Raw genomic sequence first — 22,118 nt, forward strand, 5'->3', positions numbered from 1 at the left:
CCACAGGTGTCATTGAGCTGATAATGAAAGAAAATGATTTAAACAAGCCTTAAATAAATAGATTTTATTGTGGCAACAAATACAAACTTATCCTTTCATCACATGAAGGCAATCTGTTGTACTTCATCTCTACAACATTACTTTAAAAAAAATCTGATCACTGCTTCTTCCCATTACAAAACCAAGAGGCACATTGACAAGAGCAAAGGCAGGAGCACCCATTTCACCCCATCTGTCCAGGTGGGAACTTCAGAGCACCACTCCAGGCGTGGATTCCAGCAGCTGGTTTCCAATCCAAACCTTGACTCCGCAGAGCTCCGCTCTGGCAAAGCCCAACAGTGGGCAAAGGGAGTCCTATCAAAAATGTAGTTTATTTCATGTCCCAATTTCCAACTATTTGTATATTGTTTCTATAAAGACATTTTCAAAATGCAGTGGTAATTATTTCACAGAGACCATTCCATTTGCTAACGGATGGCAGCCTATCAAAAATAAACACAAAACCTGCATCTCAGCACACACAGCCGTGCTTTGGAGGATATCAAGAGCACAAATCCAGAAGCGACTGAAAACAGCACCTACAGTTCACACACTTTATGTGGAGTCCTCGCTCTGCACAGCAGCTCCCTCTGCTCCCCTGCTGGATGCCAGCTCCCTGCGTGCTCCCACTGTGAGCCGCTCCCCAGCCGGCCCAAGCTCCTGCAGCTGCTTTCTCTGTGTGGTTTCAAGATCTTCCAGCCGCTTGCGAAGCAGGGAGAGCTCTCTCTGATGCTGTTCCTCCTAGAAATTAATAGAAATGGCTCTGTTACATTTTGCATACCTCCAAGGCACCAAAACGAGCAGTCATTTCATTTTTTCAAGTAATGATTTTGAAACAAAAACTGTGATGCTCAGAATGTTGTTATTCATTACATTCCAGCCCGCAACACCCCCTAGTTCTAGCAGGTCTCGCTCTGACACTCATGGCAAACAGCAGCAGCACGAGATGGGAGTGCAGCACTGCTGCTCTCAGATGAGGACGTGCAGCAGCTGAGGCCTCGCCTCAGGGACAGCAATCAGCAGTGCTGGCTGGGCCAACCTCAAAGAGATTATCACCCTCAGAAGCACTCTGGGGTACAGAGAATGCTTTTAAGCCCACAAGAAATAAGAGCAGCAAAACTGTTTTGTAATTATGGAGTCCTGATGTGACGGAAAACATTATGGCACTTCTTGTCCAGAAGGAGCCATTTAAAGCAAGGGAATAAGCACAGAGAGCAGTGAACTGTGTTGTAAAATGCCCTTTGTCTCTCAAGAACTCTTCCCATCATGAGGAAGGGAACATAACAAAAGGAATTCCTCCCTTTTTAAAGATCTTGTACTCCCCTTCCTTGCCACTAAGGCCCCAAACCCTTCTGATGCATTATTGCCATGTGCCCTGACACAGTACCTGGAGGAGGAGGAAGGACAGGTCAGGCCCAGGAGGCGGGACAGACGCTGATGTTACACTGACTGGGTTCAGGGATGGGATGCCAGGATTCAAAATCAGACTCCGGAATTCATTGTGTCTACGCTGCAAGTCCTTCAGTCTCTTCTGGAGACGAGCATATTCTTCATAGGAAACATTCTGCCTATGGAATCACATTTCTTAGTACTCTAAATACTTAGACCCCAACACAGTAGCACACCTCCATGAGTACTTGGCTGCTTACTGCCTGTGCAAGAAAGCTACCATGAACTGCCATGGAGACATGCAGGCAGACAACCCGTGCATATTTCTCTGCCTAAATGGCTGGGAGTGCCACTGCACAGCGACCTACAGCAGGATTCGATTTTACATGGAATAAACTAAGCTGCTAATAGCACTCACAGTAGTGAGCCACAGAAGCACCATTAAATTCATTATTTGAATCAAGCCGTCCGTATGGCTCAATGAAGAGAAAAAGAAGCCTGTCCCTCCAAGAGGGCATTATGTCTGTTTCCTTTGTCATTCTGAAGTCAGTTTTCTTTCCCATCTTCCATTTCCACATACTGTGCTTTCAATTCCAGCACTGCCTCACTCACATCTTTTTTCTTTTTCATAAAATGAATTCCTTCTTGTGAAGAGATTCCTGCAACCACCTCTATACAGTTTTCAGATGGTTTTCCTCCATCTCCCCAAGACAGCTCTGCAGTTGTCTCAGAAACTCATAGCTGTCCACACCAACACAGCCATCAGAAATGGACTCCAATCACAGGACTCCTATGCGGACAACACCACTAGGTTGCACTCCAGTTGCCACACTAACTGGCACGCATCTTCAAAAGCACTTCATATTTCTGAGTCACATTTGGAGCGCATATCATTTTTCAAGCTAAGAAAAAGCAATCATTTATTCATTACCTATTTAACACCTGGTTTTCTTTTTCTAGTTCTTCTATCTTGGCTTCCAAAAGCTGTAGTTTCTCTTGCATCCTCCTTTGTTTATTATCATTGAGAGTCTTTCTCTGCCAAAGAGACATTTCAAACAAAGCAAAGTAACACCTTGCTATATCAGTTCCTGTGAAATCAAATCCACCCTGCATGCAGCTTAATGCTCTGACACTTGTTAGGGTTTGTGTTTCTCTAGGAGAAGAGCTGTGCTTTTGGAAGGTTCTGAGTCTGCGTGACATGAAACAAAGGAGATGAGAAATAACCCAGCGCTGAGACTGAAAAATGCCCAGTAACCCCCTTATTGGTTGATGACTGTTTGCATTACCAAGCACTAACTGTATAAACACAGTTATAAATTCTTTCTTTAAAGAGATGACCACATATAAATGTAATTAAAAAACTGTACATTTTATCCTGTGACCTTTTCTTTTTGCTCACGTTGAACCCAGCTTTTAACAACCTTAGAAACTAACTAGTTTCATAACCACTATATGTCCTACGTATGAAATTGCCAATTAATCCTGAGCTTTTGCAAACAATCAGCTTTTCCTTTCAAGCCATTGTATAAAAATACAAGCTTAAGAGAAGATATTAAATTCTAATGCTCTGGGGAGTGAAGCACAATGCAACACAGAATACCAGTGGGGAATGCATAATCAAGGAAAACAAGAACATCATCTGTCTGATACCTGAATCATCACCCTTAATAATCAAGGGCTCCACCTCTTAAAAGCATAGAAATACACACAGAAAGAAACCCTCACCAAATGGTTGCTGGCATTAAAGCAAAGTTGCCAGCTGTAACATTCTTGCATGCATCACTTTAGCATTCTTTGCTAAGAACTGCATGTACTTTGTCATTATATACAGCAGATTGCAAATCAGCTCTTAATATTAAAAACAATTCTGGTCTGGAAAGCTGAACTTTTCATAAATAGGATCATTTACAAAGGAAGTCCAACGTGCCTTTTTTTGAGCAACTGCAGCTCGACACAGCTTGTTCTTCACCTCATTGTATTTCTCTTCCTTCTCTGAGATGCGCTGAGTAAGCAGATGCTTCTCCTCCAGCCACTCTATGCGCCTGTATTCTAAATTCCTTCAAAACAACAGGTTAAAAGGGTAAGGAGTGACACAGATGAAGCAGTGCTTTGGATGAATGCCTGAAGGCTCTTAAAATAAACACTTCTTTTCATAGCTCCCACCTTTACAGACATGAATCTTCTGACTTGAACGTGAATGTGCTCAAGATGCACCATATTTGAAACCATGCACTGACATAACCTTAGAAGTTTTACATGCTGAAGACTAAATCCAGTAACTAGTCAACTGCAGGCCGCTTCTTGGTTGGTGTGCTGTCAAACTGTCCAGAGAACATCTCTAAATTCCAATCAAATCATCACACTGGAACACAACACGAAACAGCTGTGCCAAGCACCTGCTGTCAGAAGGGCTGATAACTGCTCTCTGTGCTCGAGAGGTGAGGCACAGCAGTGGGTTGCTGCCCCATGTGCTGCACAAATCCTTTCTAATAGAGAACTTCAGACTTGACTATTACATGCTCTCAAGCAGAACAAACACCAGCATGACAAGCAGCTCCCACAGACACACTTCCTAGACAGCATCCCAGTTGAATGCACTCCACTGCCAACATCTATTCTTTGTTTAGAACTTTGCATGGTTATAACATACTAAAATTGGGCTGTAATCTCTAACAGCTGACAGGGAAAGGAAAAAGTTTCTCTGCTGGATTTTTTGTTGCAGCTATCTCAAAGCAGAGAAGAACTAACTGCCTATTTAACTACATTGTTACAAAAAAAAAAAAAAAAATCAAATCAAATTGTGAGATTCTGTCCAGCAGTTTTTAAGAAATGCAGACAGGTGTCAATGCATCTGTATCACTTTAGACTTGGGCTGATGCAGTTTCCCTGATGGGAGTCTCAGAGATTCTCCATAAAGCTCTCATCAAACACCCTTTCCCCTCCCCACAGTGTTAACATCACTCAAATCAGAACCAGGATCCTGGCCTACCCAAAATCCTTAACAGCTCTTTCAGTTGATCGCAAAAAAACTACTACTACCCCAGGAGAAACATGCTGCTTAACAGCAAAACTTCAGCTGAGACACTGGCTAACAACCTCCCTATTTAGTTTTTTAAGGAAATTCCATTAACGTTGCTCCTGAAATGTTTAATAAGTGTCTCCTTGAGCTCATCTCTTATCTTTATCAGTTCATCAAGCTCATGGCTTTGCCTTTGGCTCTTTTTCTCATTTCACTCTTATTTCCAAGCTTAAGCCAGACAGCAAAATTCTTTGCCTACTTTTGCTGTTAGCCCAAATACCATTAGCTTAACTTATCTGCAACTGGTTACCTCAGGCTCTCTTATCTTTTGGTCCTTTTTTTCGCTTCCCCTTAAGCTGTATTGCTTTGGTGCTCCTTAATATTTTTGGAGTTCAAGCTCAAAAGAATCACTGAACTGAGGAAAAAAGTCATATCAGCCACAGTGTCAGGAATAAAAAGGGAAACATCCCAAGACTTCCGTGGTAAGAGAAGGTCAGACTGGGAGGACTTGCAGGTAGGCTGCAAAGCTTCTTAGTTTCTGCAGTAATAGTCTTGGGGCATCTCCTGTAATCTATAGACTTATAAAATTCTCTTGGCCTCGTATCAGCTAAAAGGAAGTGGTGGAAGAAGTAAGAAGTACATACATATAAGGCCGGCTCCCCGAAATCTTATCAAAGTACAATAATACAGTCACTTGTTTCACTTTTCATGCTTCAACACATTTTAACACTCAAACACTGTGTGAAATTCCAGATCCACTCTACATGTAAGTTTTATGTTCATTTTAAAAGAAACAATCTAATTTTATAAAAATTGCTGCATTTCATTAGTCGGTAATTAATCGTAACAGATATGAATGGAATCAAACTCCTATTTCTGAAGTTATCAGGAGCAAAGTTTTTATATATGCTGCTTAAGAGAAGGCATGGCTTTTTTTTTTTTTTGTCAGCACAATTGTTCAGTCTTTCCTGCTGACATTTAATCATAGAATTATTTGAGTCTGAAGGGACCTTTAAAGGTCATCTGTTCCAACTCCCCTGCAATGAGCAGGGACACCGCAGCTACTTCAGGTTAATTTCAGACATTTTCAGAACCTACATTCTATACCAAACAGCCCATGTGAAAGCAATACAGGCAACATGAAAACAAAAAGTAAAACCAAAGAAGAATAAAATTTACTTCTCTGTTTCCAGCTGGGCTTTTTCTGCTTGAGTTCTTGCATTTTGACATTCTTGTCTCAATCTTTCTACTGTTTCCTTCAACTTCTGATTATATTCCAGCAAATCATTTTCTGATTGAGAAAGTGAAGCGACTTGGAGTTGCATGTCTTGAATTTGCTATCAAAATAATGAAATATTTCCATTTGAGAAGATACGCAAATATCTACATCAATTTTGAGATACTGCACACGTCAGCTGGCTGCAGTCATTTATCATAAACCTTTCTTACTTGTTCCCTTTCTCCTTACTCAACAGCTTATCTAGCAGTTTTGCAGTAAACTACTACTAGAAAAGTTTGTTCTTGTCTATTGTTGTTGAAATAAGAAAAGGAAGGAAAGGAAGGAATCCAGTCTGAGTCCCCTGTAACTCAGGGAATCTGACATTACGCCTTAGAGCTGAACAGAACCAGAGCATCACACTACAACAGTGAGCTGAGCTTTGGAGCTACACAGACTCTTCTCTCTCTCCATTACAGCCCTCAGTGGCTGCACCAGCCAGTTCACAAAAGCAAGTAGAGAGTCTGAAAAGTCCAATCCCTGCAGTCAGCACATAAAAAGGATGGTTATTTTTCTCTCCCTAATTACACGCTCATAGATATCCCAATTTCTACATGAAAAAAAAATATTGCCTTAACTCCAGGTGCACACAGCTTCCAGATTTCTTTAATGCACAGCCATATTTATATCTACCAAGGAATAGCACGGGTTAGCAGCAGTTAAAAGAATTAGGTTTTATTTGCATTACTGCCATCAATTCATCTTGCAATAGAAATATATCTCTTTACGCCAGTTTATTCGTTTATGAAACATCTGTTAAGCACTTGAAGAAGCTCAGATGAGAGATGCAGTGTAAAAGCAGAGCATTACCTAGAAACAATTTATAGTTTCCATGGAAACTGAATCTCCAGTTAAATAGTGCATAACCATATTCAATATAGCGGCCTATAAACATTCCATTTTGAAATCATTGATACCTGCAAAATGCATGAGGCACAGGGCTGTAATCCATTTATGAAGGTCCAGGAGAGCAGGGCTTGATTCCTGAACACTCAATTTAAAGAACCGTTAAATGCATTTTGTCCCTCAGGAAAAAAAAAAAATCCTTAAAAATCCAATCAGATCTTCAGACACTGGACATGGTAACTGCAGGAAAGACCGTGTTTCTCTCTGAAATGTTACCAAAACCCTTACCTGTTTTAGCTCATCTCTTTCACGTTTCTTTTCTTCGAGCTCCTCTGTCTGAATAGCTTGCTGTTGAATTTTTAATCTAAAATTGTTTAAGATACTCTTATTTTTATCTCATTAAAATATAGATGTTAGATACTAGTACAAATCAACCTGACAATAGAACATGTTGTATACATATTTCAGTCTTACAAATTAACTACACAATGTGTAAAAATCTATTTTTATTGATGACTACATACGTTCGTTTGATGGCTTTTGGAGTAAGAATTTTGCTGGTTTTATCACACTGCACTTCATACAAATATTACAGTAGACCAACTTTGCTGAGAGTTAGAATAAAAAGCTAAGAGTTATTGCATTATTGCCCCAGATTGCCACTTGCTGACATAATGGTCCAAATTTCAACACAGATAATGAAGTTTACTTATTAAAAATGTTCATTAAAGTTGCAACATTTTTAAGGTTCAGATCAAAAGAACATTTTTTTCTTCTGCCATCTTTTTACACACTGCACAAGATAACTTCGTTTCATTTCACATCATGAACATCTACGTGCCCATAAACAGTAAACCTGCCTAATGACAAGTGTGAAGAAATTAGGGAAAAAATGAGACATTTGCTTTAGAAAACCCTACCGCAGACACTCAAGCTCCCTTCTGCTCGATTCTTCTGCCAGCTGTACAACACGTAGCTTCTCTTCATACTGATCCTTTTCAGTTTGTCTCCAGGCATCCTGTTCCAACTTTACCTTTTCCAGATGAGCTAATCTGCTCTCAAGATCCAACCTGAAACATGATTCAGTATTTACAGAAGAACCGTGACAAAGCGCTAAGAGATTATTGCTAAAAATGACATTTAATAAGTTACTCCAAACACCCTTCCCAGGACTTTTAGAAGCTGAGCAGTAAATCAACACATACTTTTCATCCTGTAAGGCTGCAATTTTTCCAAAAACTTCCTCTTTGGCAGCTTGCACTTTACGAACCAGCTCTTGATCCTTTTCTACTAAAAGCACTTTATGACGCTCAACTGCTTCCTTAAGAACTTCTTTGTCTGACAGCAATCCTGCATTATACATTAAAAAAAAAAAAAAAAGTTAAAATGTCATTATTTATGTCAACCTGATGAAATTCATTATTAGAATCACTTTATCAATAGCAAAAAGGGAGCTAAAGATCTGAGTTCACAGGACTGAATGTGAATGAATGAAAGAAATAAAAGAAATACAAAAGAGATCATCACAGAATGGCTTGGGTTGGAAGGAACCTCAAGGATCATCAAGCTCCAACCCCCCTGCTGCATGCAGGGCCGCCAACCTCAGTATCTAATACTAGACCAGGCTGCCCTGGGCCCCATCCAACCTGGCCTTGAACACCTCCAGGGATGGGGCATCCGCAGCCTCTCTGGGCAGCCTGTTCCAGCACCTCACCACTGCCTCTGTAAAGAACTTCCTCCTCCTGATATCCAAATCTTCCCTCCTTCAACTTAAAACCATTTCCCCTTGTCCTGCCATTATCTACCTTTATAAAGAGCTGACTCCCCTCCTGTTTATAGGCTCCCTTTAGGTATTAAAAGGTCACCCTGCAGCCTTCTCCTCTCCAGGCTGAACAAGCCCAGCTCCCTCAGCCTGTCTTCATAAGGGAGGTGCTCCAGCCCTCTGATCATCTTTGTGGCCCTCCTCCAGACCCTCTCCAACAACTTCCTGTCTTTCTTGTCTTGGGGGTCTCACACTTGGAAGCAGTACTCCAGATGGGGCCTCGTGATGGCAGAGTAGAAAGGGACAATCACCTACCTCTCCCTCCTGGCCACTCCTCTTCTGATGAAACCCAGGATAAAGCCAGCCATATTCTAAGGGCAATGTTTTAGAAAACTTTGGAAGATTAACCATCACACTGCAATCTTTGTCTAACAAGGGCTTATTACTTAAACATGTAAATGTAATTTAACAGTTGGTATTATCATAAATTTAAATTCCAAAGCTACTTCTGCTATGCAGCTATGCATAGTTATAAAAAGTGTTCCAGAATATCTATGAAGAGGACAAGCAAGAAGAGGAGTTATTCTCACAGAGGACATTAAGTTCAGAGAAACCAATAAGGGGTTATCAGTGAAACTGCAGTAAATCTCCCATTTCAATGTAGTTGCATTAACAAGTGAGGCAATTCAAAAACTGCGACGCTACACACAGGAACAAAGGACACACATGAAAAACTTGTAACCAAGACAGAAACAACCATTCCAGACAGATGAAGGTTATGGCAAAGCTGTGAAGTCAGTCCAATAAAAGCTGGGTGGTGATTTACATCATCAGCAAATAGTCCTTGAAAGCTTTGGCCTTACAATACAGGAGGCTACTTCACATTGCCAACAGGCTCAGCTGTTATCTGGTTGCTTAGACCATTGCCTGTTTTGCTCAAAGAATAAGCTAGAAAATAGATTCTGTTCCACATAAACATTTAACCCGTGTTTGTTTTGTGGTTTTTTTTCCCCTTCAATTGCATGGATACAGAATTGGAAAACAAATAAAACTCTGAAGTCTTAAGGTACGTTAAGGCTTCAAGCAAGTTGCAAATAGCTGTAAATTTGGCAGTTAATAAAAAGGCCAAACCCTAGGAAGTAGATGATTTGAAACAGATTATGCTCAACTTGTATCACAAACCGATTCATTTACAAAGGCTGCTCTGTAACAGTCCTTCATAACCTCGGAGATCAACTGATAAGGTACAGTTATTTCAAACACCGAAATGAATTTTCTAATCTATCACTTAGACCAGAAGCAGAAAGTGAAGATTGCTGGGGAACATTTGGAGGAAAAATAATTAAAGTGCTCTAACTGAAAGTTATCAAAGAAACCACCAGAAATTAATTTCACTAGAAATTTATTGTGTATTTTACCATCCATTTCACTTTGAATCTTGTTTCTCTCTCTTTCTACTTCGTTCTTAGTTCTTGCTGCCTCCAGCTTGACATTTGTTACTTCTAATTTGTGTGACTGTTTAAGTTCTTCTACCTATGAATTAGAGAAATAACAAATCCACTGAAAATAAATCCATACGTACTCATAGCTTCACTGTTTTCCAAGCAATACTTTGCTAACAAGAAAATCTGTCAAATAATGACAATTAGGCTTATTTTAAATATCTTCATAAACATATATATATATATATGTATGTATTTATCCACAGCTTTCCTCAAAGTCATACCACAATATCCAGATTTGTAGATAATTTTATAGCTAGATTCTATAGGTATTGTAACACTCAATCTATCAACGTGTTTTATTACTTCAAGTCAGACATTGAAAATTCATGAATGTATTGTCATTCATCTTAAAACACAAGGTTTTATGTTCCCTAATGAAGACAAAGTGCCCAAACACCCCCATAAGTTCCAAGAAGCAAGCTGTCTGACAACATCTTTAACCAGACAATCTATACAATCTATAGTGTAGGAAATACTCTTATAGATTTGGTGATACACGCAAAAACATGCAGGATTACCTGTAAAAACTCTGTTTCTCAGCAAATATCATGCATTTTAGAAGCAAGCTTCCAAACACTGGAATAGTTCTGAAAAGATTGCTTATTTGAACTGCCTTGCTGGGACAATGATCCAATATTGCATAAGACCCTGGCACCTCACTAAGCATTAGCAGGTCAGCTTGCACATACCTCACTTCTGACTAAGCTAAAATATAAGTTCAATGTAATCTACCAAGAGTAAAACAAAACAGTGATATGCAAAACCAGGGAACCCACTGCTCCCCCGAAGTCATTTCAATGTGATGATCACTTATCACTTGACCTCCTGGAGCACTACACTACTTTCAAACTCCAAGTCTTCATAGATGTAAAATGCATTTTAAATCAAATACTTCTCTCCGGCAGTGACACGCACATCAAACGGCCTCTTAAAAGCAGAAGTCTTAAGAATATCAAATCATCAAAGACAATTACTGCTTGCACAGAAACTTTTTATAGTTTAGGCATTTGTACACAGTAATTACACGGTCAATGAGAATTAAATACCTAGAGGAAAGCACTCATATCGAGAATCCATTCACAGTGACAAATGTAATTACAACCTGCTAGCACAAGCAAGTGGCAAAAGGTTAAGAATGACACAGTCGCTTATTAAGTAACTACATTAGTAGATTTGGTTGCTTAAATATGAAGCTGAGAACATTTCAGGGTAATTTGCAAAGATTTAAGGTGGCTTTTCTAAGGCACAAGATTCAGAAGTCCATCTTTGTTCTGGAATAAGTTTGAGTAGGTGTAGAAGTGTTGTGGGGGGGAGGATGTTAGTATATGATGTGATTTTCCGCTTTCATCCCTTCAGCTGAACACCTTCCTTTCCTCCAGCTTCTGGAGGTAAGCAGAGAACAGTGGCTTCTAGAAAAGGTAAAGACTGCGATCATCTTTTATATAGTCTGAGAGGCTACTGATTAAAAAATGTTTCTTAAGAGTTTCTTCCTCTAATTTATCATTCCTATTTGACAAGTATGACACATTGTATAAAGAGGTTTAAAACTGGGATATGTCCTATTCACATGGTAAGAAAGAGCTTTCGGATTAAGGACCAAAAGTCAACACTTCGCAGTCATAAATGTAGGATTGCTAAAGAGCAATTATGGAAGAAGTTGAAGATTTTTCTCCTGTGTTGTATCCCTTTTTGGGATATACTCCAATATTAACTGTCACACCCATACAAAGAACATATCAGTGTTACTTTGGAGAGTATATTTAGAAATGCTGGATAGCTTTAGGCCAACATAGTGCTTAAGAGAATTTAAGTGGCAGTTGAACCAAAATTACTGGCTTTACAGTTAGTTCAGAAATAATTCAATCCTTTTCAAAGGAGCAAGAAGTCAGGATGAAGTTTGTTACCAATAACTGACAAATGTGCTAAAAGCAGTATTTTCTCCAGCAAGGGAGGAATAAGGAACAACAGAATGCCAGTATTTAACTGGGTACTTATTTCATTAGGACTAGTATGATGGCTCAGATTTATATAAAGCAATGTAACTATTCCACAACATTTGAGGTAAAAATAATAATAATAATAATAAAAAAATTACTAGCTTCTATTTTGCTTCCTTATTCAAATACCCACTGCATAAAGATCTGTCTGTAATTTAAGTGCTTGAGGAGAAGCTGCAGCCAGATGAAGCTCTGAACCTGCCGTCCATGCTGATCTAATTATTCTGAAACACTGAATAGCGGCGCCGAGTTTCTCAATAAGCACTTTCAGGTTTTCCTCTAATGGAAGCCTTTTGATTCTTTTTTTCCACCTAGGGATTCTTCTAAAAAATTCTCTAAATCCCTAAGATATGGAGCCAACCCAACATGTAAGACACTCAAACACGTTGTTAGACCATGATCTACTTAAAGTGATGGAATGCAATGCTGTACAGAAACTATTCTGCACAAGCTATGCTGGCACGAGCCCAAGAGTAATGCTACAGTAACACTACTGTCTTGTTTCACATGCAACCTAGATCACAGCAGGTGATTCCAATGCAGATAACTCAAGAAAGAAAGAAAAACCATCTATGTTCCATGGCACTTTATGCAGTTTATGAGAAAAGAAGACGCTGCCATTCGGACAGGCTGACTATCCTCATGAGCACTAAAAACATGGAGGTGTCTCTTTGTGCACTGTTACATTTAGAAGAAAAAAAAAAAGATCTCTAAAATGAACAAAAAAAGTGCATAACATCAATTTTGGAGATATTCAAGTACTTTCAGGGATGAAGTTTTTCCTGTAAAGTCTCATACTCTATCTACACCTTCTGTTTGAAACTGGGAAGAAAACCCAAATCTACTTTAAGTCACAGAAGAAAATATGACCTTATTCTTAATGTAAAATATAAAGAGAAAAACTTATATATGTCATATGAACAAACATTTTAGATATCATAAAAGCACTTACTTTAGCAGCCAAGGAATTGACTTCTTGTTCAGATTTGTGAAGTTTACTAGTTAAAAGAAAGTTCTGCTCACGACACACCTTCAGTTCTTCCTCAATCCGACCAACATGTTGTTCAGCTGATTTCTTTTCTGCCTTGAATAAAACAGGTATCTGTGAGGTTTTTGGAGCAGGGCTGTCTCTATTCCCCTGTACAGTACAATAGATCTCCAAATATTACTGACCTTTTATACAATAACTATACACTAAGATACATAAACTTTGATTAATTATATGTTCCAGATAGAATAAGGGTCTCATATTTTACTCAGAAACAATAACTATTTTGATTAACGCTGCCTGCACAGAACCACGTACATTTGCAATCCTACTTCTAAAGGCAGAGATAATCTGACTTAGTTACAAGGCAGCACCTACTGCTACCAGTCAATTACTCAGCTCTAAATACAGGAATCACCAGTATTCTAGGCTGAAGATGAGAGATTTATTTTAGCATCAAAAAAAGCAATTAAACCCAGATTTTCACCTTATTTTTTCCATTTGCGTACCTCCAGCAGGATTTTTATATATATTTCTTTTTTAAGTTTCCTAAATTAAGAATATTATGATCCTCTTTAAACTGGGATCAGAGCACTTGGCAGCGATCCACAGCACTTTGTAACAAAGTTATATAACAGTTATAAAAGTGAAAAGGAAAGTAAACCATATATCCATATCCTGCAGCTACTTCAGAAGTCTACATGAAAAGACTCACTAGCCAGGCAGATAGCAAGAACTGAAAGCAAGGAATGAAGAGGAACACTAAAACAGGTCAGAAATAAAAGTTCTTAATAGAGTGAACAAAAGCAATTAAGTAGATAGTCATGGTAACTTATTGAAGAACAAAGATACAAAGATAGAAAGGATTAAAAACAAAGTTTTCCAAAAGAATTACAATTTTACAATAGCAGGTAAACATATGGAGGTCAGTTTCTAACAGCAACTCAGCGACAACTGCTGACATGAGCATCTTATTGACTGTGAACATTGTATCACTCCCAAGGACAAAAGATGACAAAAAATTAGACTCTTACCTCTAAAGACCTTGTCAGGCTCTGCAGCTCAGCTAACTGCCGTACTTGCACCCTCTGAACATTTTCTGCTTGTACACCACAATTGTCTCTTTCCGCTCTTAGTTCTGCTACTTCTGCCTCTAAGCCTTTTAATTTCTGATGGAGTTGTGCTTTTTCTCTGGAGAGGATCTCCACACGTTTACTGTCCCTTGTGGGATCAATGCTAACCAGCCGATTATGGAGTTCTTCTTTATCTTTCTCCAGCCTTGCAATCTGATTGTTAATTGGAAAAATACAAGCCCTTAGATTGATGAGGTGTGACACAGCAATAAATACAGGGGTTGACAATTCAGGGAAGTCCAACAGCGTGCATTTAAGTTATTATGAAATTACATTAACATCTGTGTTAAGTTGTGGAGTCTCCATCCTTACAGATGTTCAAGACTCAGCTGAGCCTAGTGCTGAGCAATCTACTCTCATTATATATCATCATTTAAGCAGGGCATTAGGCAAAACTGGTTCAACTAGGAGAAGGTCCTCCCCTATGAGGACAGGCTGAAGGAGTTGGGTTTGTTCAGCCTGGAGAAGAGAAGGTTGCGGGGTGACCTCATTGCAGCCTTTCAATACCTGAAGGGAACTTACTCCCAGGAGGGGAGTAAACTCTTTGAAAGGGCTGACAATAGCAGGACACGGGGAAATGGTTTTAAGTTAAAAGAGGGAAGATTTAGGTTGGATGTCAGGGGGAAGTTCTTCACTAGGAGAGTGGTTAGGCCCTGGAACAGGCTGCCCAGGGAGGTTGTGGATGCCCCGTCCTTGGAGGTGTTCAAGACCAGGTTGGACGGGGCCCTGGGCAACTTGATCTAGTAAATGTGTGTGTTTGGTGGCCCTGCCAGGCAGGGGGGTTGGAACTACATGATCCTTGAGGTCCCTTCCAACCCGGGTCATTCTGTGATTCTGTGTGATTCTGAGGTCTCCCCCAACCTACCATATGATTCTCTAATTCTGTAACAACAGTGTAACTAGCACAATTGTAACTGAAGACAGTCAACATGACTTGGCCTGTCACAGATGGAAAACAAAGCAAGTTTCCAAGGCTGTACAAATAGATACAAACTCATCTCAAGACTGTAACAAACACATAGATTCTGGTACTTAAAAAGAAGTTACATGGACTGAATGTATTGTGAAGACAGGGAACAAAAGAGTCAGAACGTAAGGTCTGAAAGAGCTTTCTCCATATTTGAAGACAATATTCCAAATCCCGCTTGGCAGCAGCGCTTTTACAAGTTCCATCATTAATTTCTACAGAGCAAAGCCAAAATCTGCAGCAGTTGCCCTCTAAATCCCTTTCATGAGAAGATTCAAGTCTTACCGCATGACATGCCTGAGGCAGCATTTAGGATTAGGATGTTTTTGTAGCCTTCTTGCAATAAATAATGTGGGAGATTAAAAAGGTTCTAAGTAAGAGAAAGAAACTAGACTATATTTTGCCCTGGGCTGAAGGTAATCCCATTCTCTCTAAGTGCGCTAATTAGTTGCAGCACTAGCACCAACCCAACAAGCCCAGAAGATGGGCAGGCTGTAAAGCAGCATGTGCAGCTCTAGGAAGGACAAGTGTGCTGTTTTTAATGCTTTTCATTTCTGAATTTGGACTGATTTTGAAAGCAGTGATTGCCTTTGATTCGTGCCTCATGTTTGGACTAATGCATTCAAATCTGGCGTCTTCTGATATGCTCCCAGACAAATACTTAAATGAATATGCAAATGACACACACAACGCTCATTTACACTGCTGCGTGTATTTAAAAGATGAATAAGATGCCAATTTATTTAGCCACACTTTTGAAAGTCCAGTTCTGAAACAAATTATGGATTGCTTATTCAAGAGCTGACACAACTAAAATCAAGTTAGCAAAGTTTTGAGTATCATGTCAGTATCACTTTTACCACGACTGTCACAACCCAACCTAATTTCAAGACATGCACCCTTGCCTGGTAGCAACAATATCTTCTGAACTTCCTTAATTAGTTACCACATAAGTAATTTAAATTACTTTTTTTAATCACTTGCTCATATAACTTCTTAATTTTTAGATTAGTGTAATGTCTCACATCCTATCAAAAACAGGATTTCCAGAAAGCATTTAGGCAGAGCTACTAGTTGACACTCATTAGAAGGAAAGTCTCCGCTTTCTCATGATAGCACATACGATATTGCAACACATCACTGAATAAACCTACAGAGACAGCCCGAGGGTAAGTAATAAGAGTGTTTTGAGAATTATGAGAGCAGAAACAAATACTGCATTATGAAATTATGTCAAACTGACAACCCATCAAAGCACCAACACTTCCACAGCACTCACACAGCTTTACCAGATACAACTGAAGCTAATGTACCTCTGCCTCATGTTTTATTTTCTCCTCCTCTAAAGCATGTTCATGTTCTTCTCTTTGATGCTCGAATTCTGATTTCAGGAAAGTATGTTCGTAACGAAGCTTGTTATATTCTGTTCTGTATTTTTCCATTTCCTAAATCAGACAAATGAAACATTCAGTATGAAGTTTGCAGATTTATCTCCAGCTTCAAACATCCATGCAACGTTTCAGTCATTTCATAAGGGATTTTTGTAGAAATGGATCCCTCCTTCTTTTAGGGTCTCAGCCTTCACCACCTGGGCCAGCAGTACTGAACAATACCAGACAAAGCCAAGTCACACACTTGGCTGCCCTTGTTTCAGTTCCCTGAGGTTTTTAGGAACAGCTACAAATTGGCAGCCACCGCTCTAAAAGAAACTAAATTAAACAGTACTTACATTTTCTAGTTTCCGATAACGTTCTGCCATTGGAGATTCCAATTCCTGTTGTATTTGTGCTTTTATCAGCTCTAATTTTTGAGGAGTCAGCACCTTCAGACAGAGAGGTATTCACATTTATTTATGTACATTGTGACAGCCCAAATACCCATCACAGTATCACAGTCTCATGCAAGTTGGAAGGGACCTTAGAGATCATTGAGTCCAACCCCTGGGATTCGAGTCTTCTGTGTAGCAGAGCGGCACTTCTACCACTTGCGATAAATAAAGTATTTCAAGTACAGCTTCAGTATTTTAAGTTAAGTTCTAAAGTCTTCCAAGTTCTGCTTAATTTTCTATGTTTTTCTAAGGAATGGTAGTTACAGGAGCAAAGAAATATTATATTAATGAACTAAAAATATTCTGGGAAGATAACGGGTTTTAAATGTCAGTATTCACTGGAAGAAGCAGTACAAATGTCAGTCAGCACCTGGGGATCCTCTGCTAGATGCTGTATTTGTTTCCTAGGAACTATGCCTCACATTAGTTTAAGGAAACAAGTAACAACAGCAAATGTGATGGAACTGGACTTAAATATTTTTGGTGTTGCTTGTTTGTTTGTTTATATAATAAAGAAAGTTGCCATCATGAATAGAAACAAATATCTGCTCTTGAAATCACCAGGGCAGATGATTCTCCTCATTGCAGGACAACACCCAAGGACAGAGACTGAGACTCAGTCTCAGACTGAGGCTCTCACTATTAATGTAGTACATGATAAAATAATTTGGAAGATTTTGTTAAATAACAAAACAATAATCTCATGCCATAGTCACTCTAAGAAACACTTAAAGTGACACTGAGCTTCAGTATGTTTTGAGATACCTGAAATAGATCCAAGCCAAGCGTACGCATGTTACAAACAAGTAAAGCACAGCCCTGTTACAAGATTCAAGTCTATATTAAACTCTGCCAGTAAATTACCACACCTGCATCTTCAGTTTTTCCAGCTCTTGTGTTTTGCCCAGCAACTCCTCTCTGTATTCTGCAAGAAGAAGCTGGAATTTGTCGTGCACAGTCTGCTTTTCAACCAGCAACTGCTTCAGTTCATCTTGTGATTTTGTGTACTCTTCCTGTAACCTGTAAGAGAAAACTACTTTCTTTTACAGCTACTCTCTGAATTAAAGCTCAGAAAGCTCATCTGCAGAAACAAAAATATCAAGACTGAATTAAGTTTTTGATATCGTGTAATATATTGAAAACTTATTTCCCGCTTATAATGTCTTAAGGAATTCTGAACTATTTTCTGCAGTAAACAATGCTGAAAAATGTCCTTAAATAGAGAAATAGCCAACACACACACACACACACACACACACACACACACACACACAAAGCCCCTTTCACCCAACACTGAGCTCCATCTTTTAACAGATCAAATGTATAAATCTATTTAAATTCATGTACCTCATATGTTCTGCCTTTATAGTTTGATAATTTGCTTTATGGTGCTCACAGCGCCTTTTTTCATCTATCAGAAGTTTTTGTAATTCTTCTGAATTGGCCACATCGCTGTTTCCAGCCACAGGAGGAAGGAGACTGCCCAGAGGATCCATTTTTTGATGACCGTTCACGATGGCTATTGAGAGGACAAAGTGAAAAATAACTTTATAACAAACGTACACCAACATCCACTTTTTGGGCTGCCATCCCAGAAGGCAGGTTTATGTGGCACAATGTGATTAGCAATCAAGGACACACTGCTCAAAGGCTGCACATGCCACTTTGATTTTCAATACAGAAGAATCCCGGCTCCACTGTAACTCAGGTTAGAAACCTCCTGCTGAATAGGCAGCTCTCTTTATGCTCTCTCAGGGACACATAATTAACTTCAGCATGGAGATTACCTGAGTCAATACAAAACAAATACAATCATCTTGTCAGTGCCAGACCATATAAAATGTTCTTTTTACTTGTTCCATATGCTGAGAATCCAACTATGGAGTTAACCCCACTGCTGAGGTCCTGCCAGGCCCTTCCTGGAAAAGAGGGATGGTTTCATGGGCGCCCATCTTCCAGACTACCCAAAGTTCAGCTCCAACACGTATCACCAATACAAGTTACTTCCTCGTTTTTTGAGGTTCACGTGGTGGGTTTTTGTGAACTTTCCAGCAAGAGTTTTGCTAAACGTGACAGTCTCAGGGGGATGTGAGAAAGCTGCAAATCATCAGACGCTGAGAAATGAGGAAGTATTATAACATACCTCACCAATTTTTCTTGATATTAGGAGCAAGATATTGCCTTAGACTGATCATTGCTGCAGCTTCTAGAAGCTGTGGGGGATGGAGGGTCATCACTGAATTTTAGAGAAGTTACAAGATTTGATACCAACTGCTCTGCCATTTTAGCTTTCAGCATAACTGACTGGTGCCTAAGAACTCCATATTGGCACGGTGAATAAAACAGCTTCCTTGTCCAGCATCAGTAAGTACTACACTTTCTTCACATGTGGAGCTGGACACATCACGTTCTCCTGCATTCTACTCCCCAAATCTTCCAGGGAACCTACCTTAAATGCTCGGCATTTGATTCTAGAAAGCCCCAAAGTAAAAACACGATGAAAACTATCTGCCAGATCAGAAAAAAAACCCATGTGCTAGTGCCCAACTTCTTCCTCTGTCACTATATGGAAAAAGGTGAGAGCAGAGCCTACCAGTGTTCTGGTACCAGCACATGGTGACAACAGCAACTGCTTTCATTCTGCTCTGCCCAAATCTGCTGAGGGTAAGGAGGAGGAAATTGGAATAAAGAATGTTCTCCTCAATGGCTGCGTTATATGCGCACATTGCACATTCTGTACATTAACAAAATAAATTCGGAACAACATTCTAACCAAACTAGGGCCTATTTCTCGTTCCTGGCTTTTGTTGGGTTTTGAGAAACAAAGCACAGTAGCCATTTCCAGTCTCAAAATTATAACATTTGTTATTGTTCAAGCAACAGCCACGTGGGAAAAACAGCTCAGAAACCCTAAGGTCAATAAGCTGTGTGAGAGGACAAAGAGAACTCCAGGCTGCATGAGCCTCGGAATTTCTAAGCATATCAACAAGGTTAATCGTGACCACCATTAAAAAGCAAGCAACAGGACTTTTCTTCATCTCAGATCTCTGGTTCCATAAGCTGCAGTTCCAAACGTGGATATACAACTGTACGCCAAACTGCAGAATTAGGAGCACAGAGCTTGAGCCCTATACGAGCAAGAAGTGCTTCTGAAGTAGTATGACAGATACAAATTCAATATCACCACTAAACCACGGAGTTTTCTGACTAAAAGAAAGAGAGAAATGGAAACGCAGCCCTTTGTGCTTTCAGTTCCAAGCCTTCACATGCACTCTCACAGCTTTCACTACTATCAGAAACTCCAAAGATTAGAAAGCAACATACACGCAGTTATTCATTCATCTGCCTAAAGGCTGCAAGTCGAAGAAAAGAGGAAAGAAGAAAGGGGGCAAAAACAGGAGCTCACAAAACCTTTTCACACTCTCGAAAACCCAAGCGGAACGTACTAAAGGCAACAGAGCTATTTTGGCTTGCAGGGACATCTAGTGGCAAACTATGCGATCACAACCCAACCATACTACCCTCACTAACAACTCTCCCCTAAATCACTGTCCCTGTGCACCACATCCAAACGGTTTTTAAACACATCCAGGGACGGTGACTCAACCACCCCCTTGGGGAGCCTATCGCAGTGCTTAACCACCTTTTATGTAAAGAAGCTTTCCCTGATACCCAACCTAAACTTCCCCTGGTGCAACTTGAGGCCAATCAGTAATTACTGATAGGGCTGCTAATAGTCTACTGACAGGAACCTCTCCTGTGCCAGTGGCACTATCTCACAGCTGATGCTTAGACTTAAACACTTACAAATTTCCCCAAGACCATGCATGCCATTTTTGAAAAGCACTTTCCAAGAATGCTAGCTAAAATTCCTGCCTCCCATGAAGACCCGTTTGAAAAACAGAGAACCATCAAATGTGGGGATGCAGGGATCATCAGACCTCCCACCAAAGCCACAGTGAATGAAAATTAACACAAAACCGGGCGTAATTTGAAAAACACGGAAGTTTGGCACTCTTCTGCCCCTGCACGGTACCGACGCTTCCGGGTGAACAGAGCAAAGCCAAAGGGGTTGAATACACACCGCAGAGCGGAGCCCCAAGCAGAAACACCCCCTACACAACTCCTCACAGCCAACCCGCCCGGCCAACACCAACAGGAGTTTAAAAATGGCGCCCCTCCTCCCCTCACCTCACCGCCCGTTCGCGCCGCCGCCCGCCGCGGCCCCGCAGGGAACCCTGGGCTCACGCCGCCTCCCCGCTCCCGTCTGCGCCCGCGCCGTGGACCCTCGCACCGCCCACACGCCACGGAGGCGGATCCAGGCGATCAGGCACCGTGTCTAAAGACGGTTTTCTGGTCAACCCGCTGGTAACAGCAGTGGGAAAGCTTGAGTCAAAGTAGAGATTTCCCTTTGGCGTTTGCTTGATGGCGTTAGAGCTTATTTATGTATCTTTCGATGTCACATGAGTTGTAGGAAGACCAGCAGGGTTCATCCTTGCACCATGCAAAGAGATGGAAAGCCAGCAGAGATGGACAGTGTTTAAGTTTGGTCCTAAAATGCCCCGGTGAGTCTGAAGTCTCATTAGGCTTCTCTGGTGTCGATGGTAGATTAGATAAATCCTGTAACCAGCTCCTGTAACCCAGGGGCGTATTTTTAGCGAAGCACATTGCTGTTATGCACATACGCTGCTGCTCATACCTGCAGTTTAATCCCTGCTTAGCTTATGTCACCTTGACCTGAATGCAACCTGTCAGGATGGTGGCCAGAAGGGGCTGCTGGGGGTACTGCTGGCAGTGCAGCCCCGCTCTGCAATGGCCATCTCCTACAACAGCAGAGCTACCTATAACTGAGCAGCATGGTACTGTGTTGGACAGCTAAGCTGTTCCTTGTTTGGTGTGAACTGCCTGAAAAAAGAATCAACATCCATTAGCTCAGGTTCACTGCTGCTCCCCTGAAGCAGAAGCTTCTTTGGCCTGCACTGGGCGGGAAGGGACTTTAAGTTGTTCCTTGTGTCAGATAACTGCACGAGTATGTTAGAGACTGGTGATCTGTTGTCACTGTATTTATAGTGGTTGTATTTATCAGGAGGTGGCTTGTGATCAAGCCATGGCAGTATGAACCTAAGGATGTCCCATGAGATCTAAAACATGGCTGTGCCGGGCAATGGGAGGCTTTGGGCTGAGAGTTGCCCTAGCTGCCACTCAGTGGGATTTTGCAGGGTCCTGTTTTCAAATCAGTTCTCTTGAATGTTTTCATCGATTACTCCAGTAAAGATCTGAAATTTATATGAAGTAAAATTGTAGATGATGCTAAATTGGGAGTTGTGTTGACTCCCTTGAGGGCAGAGAGGCCTTACACCAAGATCTTG

At 40.5% G+C, this 22,118-nt stretch overlaps 1 protein-coding gene across 5 annotated transcripts; it reads right to left on the reverse strand.

Annotated features, from left to right (window-relative positions):
• Positions 1-48: 48 nt before the first annotated feature.
• CEP83 (centrosomal protein 83) lies at positions 49-21,061 on the reverse strand. Of its 5 annotated transcripts, none has more exons than XM_015858270.2 (16): positions 20,941-21,060; positions 18,097-18,268; positions 17,619-17,769; positions 16,651-16,743; positions 16,235-16,366; positions 13,856-14,107; positions 12,786-12,917; positions 9,750-9,864; positions 7,775-7,919; positions 7,490-7,639; positions 6,858-6,933; positions 5,627-5,784; positions 3,356-3,485; positions 2,360-2,463; positions 1,427-1,607; positions 49-780 (listed from the first exon to the last, which is right to left on the reverse strand). In XM_015858270.2, exons 2-16 carry the CDS (start codon positions 18,243-18,245, stop codon positions 595-597), a joined length of 2,154 nt encoding a protein of 717 aa, XP_015713756.1. In that variant the 5' UTR covers positions 18,246-18,268; positions 20,941-21,060; the 3' UTR covers positions 49-594. The 5 variants fall into 5 exon arrangements, with proteins under 5 accessions (XP_015713756.1, XP_015713769.1, XP_015713761.1 ...); XM_015858283.2 differs by having other exon boundaries at positions 20,946-20,997; XM_015858275.2 differs by lacking the exon at positions 20,941-21,060 and adding an exon at positions 20,834-20,917.
• Between the last annotated feature and the right edge of the window lie 1,057 nt (positions 21,062-22,118).

Source organism: Coturnix japonica, chromosome 1 (genome assembly GCF_001577835.2).
Source record: "Coturnix japonica isolate 7356 chromosome 1, Coturnix japonica 2.1, whole genome shotgun sequence".
In the NCBI taxonomy this organism is placed as follows: Eukaryota; Metazoa; Chordata; class Aves; order Galliformes; family Phasianidae; genus Coturnix; species Coturnix japonica.